Raw genomic sequence first — 6585 nt, 5'->3', positions numbered from 1 at the left:
TATAAAAAGAAAGAGACAGAGACAGGACAGAGCGAGAGACGGGTGCAGCTTTTCCACTCTGCAGAACTAGCCACCGACTTCACCCCAGACACACTTTACTCCAGGGAGCTTTTGGTAAGTGATACCCCGCTGGTCTGTTGGTGCCCTAACCACTAGACATCACTCCCCTGTTGTAGCCAGTGATAGAACCCAGCAGTCCTGGCTCCCAGCCTCCCCTCCCCACGCTGTCCACTAGCTCCCACTCCCTTTCCAGACCTGGGGATAGAACCAAGGAGTCCTGCCTCCCAGCCTCCCCCACGTCTAACCACTAGACCCCACTCCCCTCCCAGAGCCAGGGAGATAACCCAGTAGTCCTGGCTCCTAGCCCCCTGCTCTAACCACTAGAAATCAATTCCTTGATGGAGCCAGGAATAGAACTCAGGAGTCCTGGCTTGGAGCCCTGCCCTCCTCCACTAGATCCCACTTTCTCCCACAGCCAGGGAGAGAACCCAGGAGTCCTGGCTCCCAGGCTCCCCTCCCCACCCTATCCACTAGCTCCCACCCACCTCCCACAGCCAGGGATAGAACCCAGGAGTCCTGGCTCCCAGGCCCCACCCCAGCTCTGTCCACGAGTCACCACTCCCCTCCCAGAGGCAGGGATAGAACCCAGGAGTCCTGGCTCCCAGCCCCACTCCTCCACCACACACATTGTAATGAAGGCAAGAGCCGGCTTGCAGTCCCGGCACCCGAGGGGAAGCACCAGTGAGTGCGAACAGCTGCCTAAGCCTGAGGGGTGGGGTGGGGTGCGAGCCGCCCGCTGCCGCATGGGGTAAATTTACTCCCGGGTCAATTCTTGGACTGCTTCAGCCGGGCCCAGGGAGATCTGCTCTGTCCCCCACCCCCCCGTCACAAAGTTCAGTCCCCGCTAGTGGTGCCTCCTGCTGGCCATCCTGGGGACTAGCTCTGCCAGGCATCACGTTCTCCTCCAGCGTCTTTCTCTCCAGGAACTGCAGCCTCCTTTTCACGACTCAGCCCTCCAGCCGGGTCACCATAGGTGTCCCCCCCTCTTCCAGGGTAGCAAATTCCCTCTTGTCCAACGCGCTCAGCATCAGCAGCTGGGAGGGGGACCCGGGCCCACCCTCTAAGCCAGCTCCTGGCTCAGGGACCGTGTAGTCAGCAGCCGAGTTCGGCACCATCCCGTTCCTCGCTGCTTTCCCCCGGAGCCTTCTGCTACCGCCTCACTCTCCCCGCTCCTCTGGGTTTGTGGGTCCTAAAGTACTTCCTGTGGGCCACCTGCCTTTAGCCCCCCACCACACCACCCCCCACCCTGGCCAGGGAGCCTGGGGCAGAATAAAGCATGAAGGCGGCTCAGTGCCCAGACACATGGGGGAAACGGAGGCAGCTGCAGAGCACTGGCAATGCCATGACACCCTCCAAGGGTGGGAAGTGCCCAAGCGCAGTGCATAGGGGTGGGGGGCAGAGGGCAGAGGCAGCTGCCACCAGGAGGGAGAGGGAATGTCTCCCCCCAGTCTGCTGGATGGTCTGTGGCAAGATGAGTGACCCTGAGGAAGTAGGGGAGGCACCACTGCTGTGTGGTGTGGGGAGCAAAACCCCTCCTCCTTGGGGGGAGGGGTCAGTAGATTTCCCCTCCCCCAGGGGAACCTGGGGTGATGCTGTGGGGATCCCCAGGCCCTGATCTCTGGCGAGAGGGGCTGTGGCAGGGTGGAGTAGGTCCGGAGGTCCCCGCTGGAGGCCTCATGGCCCTGCCTCACCCTGCCCGAGAACAGAGCAGAGAGAAATCCTCCAGGCAGCCTAGAGTGGCTGCAGAGGAGCGGCCAATCAGAGGGGCTGATGGAGCAGCCAATCCGAGGCCAGAAGGGTCCTATATAAGACAAGCAGCAGAGCAGAGAAGTTCAGTTCCTGCCTGGAGCTCGATGAGGGAGGACCGGGTGCCTGGCTGGCTCGACGAGCAGCAGGCCACGGGCAGCTCGCCAGGCAGAACCAAGCCCAGGGAAGGCTGCCAGAGACCGGCTGCCTGGCTGGCCGGATAGAGCAGCAGCAGGACCATGAAAATGTCAATGTGGGCAGGCTGAGCCCAGGGGGCTGAGCCCAGGACCTGGCCAGACCTGAGGAGGGAACCGAGATGGGCCCTGCTGGTCTGGCTGCAGACTGAGCCCAGGGAGGGCTGCTGAAAAGGTCACCGGCTGCGGGTACCGGCTGGGCCCCGGCTGGGTGGCTGAAGAAGGCAGTGCCGCGGGGAAGAAGCCTCTGAGCTACAGCCCCATAGCAGGGCCGTGATAAGAACTCGGGACTGTATATCCCGGAAGGGGGGGCAGCGTGTGCGGCTCGGCCGGAGACTGAGCTGCGAAGACCAGCCGAGAGAGCCAGCGGCCGGGGGGTGCTTGCAAGAGGCAGCTGCCACCCTGCTGTAAGACTGAAAAAGAAAAGCAGGTCACACCTAACCGAGAGCAAGGGGGCCAGCCACGAGAGGTGGGTGCCCCACCCCCAGGAAGAACTGTGTTTGCAGGCACTATCGGCCAGAGAAAAGGGGCCACGCACGAGAGGCGGGCGCTGACCCCGTTACAGGGGCACACGAAGGAATTTGGCTCTGGAGGAGGGATAAGGGATCCCTTTGCTGTTAGAAGTCGTGCGTGGCTGAGAGCTGCTTTGCAGGGAGTCGGACGTTATGTATCGAGGCCTGATTGCAATGGAAAGCTGTCACTTTAAGAGTGGGGACAGGGAGTGGAGTTTCCTCGTCCTGCTGCCAGTCTTGGGGGGAGGGGGGGGCTCCATGTGGAAGCATGGGACCAGAAGCAGCCTGGAAGAAACCAGCCTAGAAAAAGGTGGGCTGAGTTCTCTCACTATCATAGGGAGCAGCCTGCTTTGTCTCTCTCTGTTTACGGAGCAGCCTGCTTTGTCTCTCTCTTGTATGTGGTTGCTGTGTAGGATTGTTCTGGATCCCCAGAAACAGAGTCACCTTAGGCTGCAACCTTCCAGCAGGAGTATTTGAGGTCTGTCTCTGACTTCTCCGGCTGGGTACTGTGAACATACCAGCCACAAAGCGGGTCAGAGGTGCCGTTACTCCAGAACTGTGGCAAACGGCTCTGTGATTCCACCCATCCTGTCGACCAGCTCATGCATGTGCCGTCCCTCGTCTGATTTCATTTCAGCTGATCTATGATAAATCCCCTGGCAGGAGATTTGGCTGCATCACAGACCCCAGCGCCGACCTACTGCTCCTCCATCACCATGGAGGCTTCTCTTGTCGTCTGCATCCTCGCTGCTCTCCTGGCTACGGGTGAGTGGGGTCTGTTCCTTCAGGGGCTGATATTTACTTCTCCAACGTACCATCAACTCAGAGCCACCCGCTGGGTGAAACTTTTAATTTAATGTAACCGAAAATCAGCCACAGAATAACGGGGGCTGAGCTGGGAGCGTCTGTGTCCGAGGAGGAGAGGGCTGGAAGTCACAAAGTCCCCATGACAACGAGTGAAACAAACGGAGGAAATTTTTATTCTTTAAATCACTGAAATGTCCTGACTGGGCATGTTTCAGAGCAGGCCAGAGGCCAAGGGCTTTCCAGACAGGGGATTGTCTCTGCTCCGAAAGGCAGATCTGAATTTCAGTAACGTGAGCTCAAGACGCTATAAAAGGCATTTTGGCAGGATCCCCACCCGGGGTCAGTCGGCCGTAGCTCTGTTGGTATCCGTGGGGCCAGATCCCAGCTGGGCTCAGTCCAATTCAAGGGAAGGGACAAATCGAGACGCGTCATGTTCTCTCTCCTTCCCCAGGGGCCTGTCTGCAATGTGAAGTTTGCGAAGGCCAAGGAACCGGCTGCACGGGCACCATGCGGCCCTGCCCAGCTGGGCAGGACTCTTGTGCCATCGCTGTGAGAGTAACCACAATGGGTACGTGAGAGGGACCCTAACCAACCCGGGTCAGCGAACAGGCTGGGGAGCCGGGACGCCTGGGTTCTAGCCCCTCCTCTGGGGCACCCCCCAGCTCCCTCCCCTCCTATGGTTGTGCCTGGCTCCCTGGCCTCTGGGGTGCGTGTGTGTCTCTGTTTCCCCTGTTGAAGCCGCCCCATATTGTTTGAAATAGTTAAACATGCCCTGGAACCTGATCACCCACATCCACAGGGAGCATCCAACCCACTGGGCTCCTGGGGGGCCACCCCGCCCCCATCTCCTCCTCAGCTGGGCTTTATGCAGGGCCCGATCCGGTGGGCATCCTCCGAGGGCGTCTCCTGGATCAGGCCCCGCAGGTGATATCGGCAGGGGAACGCCTAGTTTGGGAATCCCACCGTGGCTCAGGGGTGAGCAGGACACATGACATCAGGATCTTGGCAGTCCTGCACATACCCACAGGTGGAAACTTTGGCAACGAAAGGGCTTTATGGGCAGAAGAATCGAGGGGTGCCCCCAGGGTTCCACGGCAGCTGCATGGGGAGCTGGGGGATCTAAATGCAGGATTTAGGTGCTGAAATGGCTTTCTCTAGCCCTGCGGGACCTCGGATTAGTCACTTCCCCTCTCTGTGCCTCAGTTTCCTCCTGGCTAGAGGAAGGCTAATGGCACCTAGGCGTCGTTGTGAAGAGGGCGTCAATGGGGCGGGAGTGGGAGGGGAATAAATCTGTCTTCTCCTCCTGTGCAGCGGGAGTGAACAGCCGGAGCATTCACAAGGGCTGTGTGATGTCCAGCCAGTGTAGCACCGGCCCCATCTCGATGAATTTTGGGCAGGGAATGACGACAAGGACGAGCGTCGCCTGCTGCGTGGGAGACGCCTGCAGAACCACCACAGTTGCAGGTACCTCTCCCCAGCTCCGCCTCGCCTCCCCCATCCCCTGCACCTCCTGCCCCATGTTACCTGCCTGGGCCTGGTCCTCCCGCCCTGCAGGGGGCGCCCCATGGAATAACACTGAGCCCCTGGCTGGGAGGAGTTTAGTGGGCGGGGCTCTAAACTCCCACCAGGTGTGAACCCAGCAGACGCCACCTGGGGCAGGATCCAGGGCTCCCTGCTGCAAACCCCTCCCCTGCCCCTGCTGCCCCCGGCGTCCCCAGAGCTACAGCTCCCCCTGCAGGGGGCACCCAGGGCTGAGCTGTGCAGCCCCCAGCTGCTCTCCCGGCCCCGACGCCTCCTGGGGCTCGTCCCCCGAGCTGACTGCGTTTGCTCCGCTTCGTCCCAGTGCCCCAGGCTGACACCACACCCAACGGCCGGCGCTGCCACGGCTGCTACTCTCTGTCCTCTGAGCAGTGTCGCGAAGAGACCATAAATTGTACTGGATCCGAGACCCGATGTCTCGACGCTACTGGGACCATAACACCTGGTAACTTCAGTTCATTTATTCTGGGGTTATTTCTCCTTTTGGTTCTCTCCAGCCAGGGCAGTGGGGCTCGGGCGGGCTCAGGCCTCAGTCCTCCCGCCAGCAGTCGTTAGTAATTTTTGTCGTCAGAAGGGGGTCGCGGTGCAATGACGTTTGAGAACCGCCGCGCTAGGGAAAGGTGTCGGCTGCAGATCAGGACACCTGGGTTCTGTTCCCAGCCCTGGCCCCCGGTGTGACCTTGGGCCGGTGTCTCCCCCTCCCTGTGCCTCTGGTTCTCCTCTGTCCATTGTGTGTCTATAGTTCAGTCTCTAACTTTTTAATGGCAGGGCTTGGCTTAGTCCTGGGATGCCCTGTTGTGCCAGGCACTGGACTGACTCGAGATCAGAGTCCCCTCTTCTGCCAGATGCTCATAAGAAACCGCCCCTGCTGCCAAAGAACCTGCAATCTGAACAGACAAAAGAAGGATCGTTCTCCCCCATTTTAAAGATGGGGAAACTGAGGCACAGAGCAGTGCCATGACTTGTCCAATGTCACACGGGAAGGCTGTGGCAGGGAATTGAACCTAGTTTTGTGGAGTCCCACCATGGTGCCATAACTCACTACAAAGCCACCCTGCTTAGAGATCCCACTTCTGCCACCAGCACTGAGCTACTGCTTTGTAGATGAGTGATGGGGCTAATACAGGCCTGATCCATTATGAATACTCTTGGTGGGCTCTAAGTGACATGCTCAAGGACACACAGTGTGTCTGCCACAGAGGAGGAGGGGGAGGCAATCTAGGCCCAGACAGGCTGGGGGGAGCAGAGCAGACAGGGAGATGGAGACAGGGGGAGCTTGGCGGGGCCCTGAGGAGGGGGAGGCCGTTGTGTCCTAGTCCAGCTCGAGGAGCAGAGCTGCCCCCCTGACCACAATCACCTGCTTCCCTCCCACCCCCGCAGGTCGAAACCCAGTGCAGATGGTCATGAAGGGCTGCGTCTCCCAGTCCATCTGCGACCAGCTACAAGTGGGTTCGGGAACCGTCGCAGGGGTCAGTTCAAGTCTAACCACGGCCAAATGCACAACGGACTCCGGTGCGGCGGGCGGGGCTCCAGGACCAGCCGGGCTCCTCCCGGCCCTCGCTGGGCTTCTCCTGCTGAAGCTTCTCTCCTGATTCCCACCCAGTGCAAGAGCGACATGGCACTGAAATCCACTTTGCAGCCTGCGTTAGCCACTCTCCCCCAGGGCTTCCCGGCTCCCGGGTGGACTCGCACCCCCCTTTATATTGTTGCACTGAATAAAACACACT

The 6585-nt window shown here is 59.9% G+C and overlaps 1 protein-coding gene across 5 annotated transcripts; it reads left to right on the top strand.

Annotated features, from left to right (window-relative positions):
- On the top strand, positions 1-6585 carry LOC120390145 (phospholipase A2 inhibitor and Ly6/PLAUR domain-containing protein-like). 5 transcript variants are annotated; one of them, XM_039512486.1, is made up of 6 exons: positions 1-114; positions 3150-3277; positions 3771-3887; positions 4631-4783; positions 5163-5303; positions 6239-6585. In XM_039512486.1, exons 2-6 carry the CDS (start codon positions 3157-3159, stop codon positions 6448-6450), a joined length of 744 nt encoding a protein of 247 aa, XP_039368420.1. In that variant the 5' UTR covers positions 1-114; positions 3150-3156; the 3' UTR covers positions 6451-6585. The 5 variants fall into 5 exon arrangements, with proteins under 5 accessions (XP_039368420.1, XP_039368418.1, XP_039368421.1 ...); XM_039512484.1 differs by having other exon boundaries at positions 2926-3277; XM_039512485.1 differs by lacking the exon at positions 1-114 and adding an exon at positions 1914-2469.

Source organism: Mauremys reevesii, linkage group 24 (assembly GCF_016161935.1).
Source record: "Mauremys reevesii isolate NIE-2019 linkage group 24, ASM1616193v1, whole genome shotgun sequence".
NCBI classification, from domain to species: domain Eukaryota; kingdom Metazoa; phylum Chordata; order Testudines; family Geoemydidae; genus Mauremys; species Mauremys reevesii.
This window is presented reverse-complemented; position numbering and strand designations above follow the sequence as displayed.

Coding starts and splice junctions, on each gene's coding strand:
- LOC120390145 (XM_039512486.1), top strand. CDS start 3,157: ATGATAAATCCCCTGGCAGGAGATTTGGCTGCATCACAGACCCCAGCG. Junction 4,784..5,162: donor CAGAACCACCACAGTTGCAG/GTACCTCTCCCC, acceptor GCTTCGTCCCAG/TGCCCCAGGCTGACACCACA. Junction 5,304..6,238: donor TACTGGGACCATAACACCTG/GTAACTTCAGTT, acceptor CCACCCCCGCAG/GTCGAAACCCAGTGCAGATG.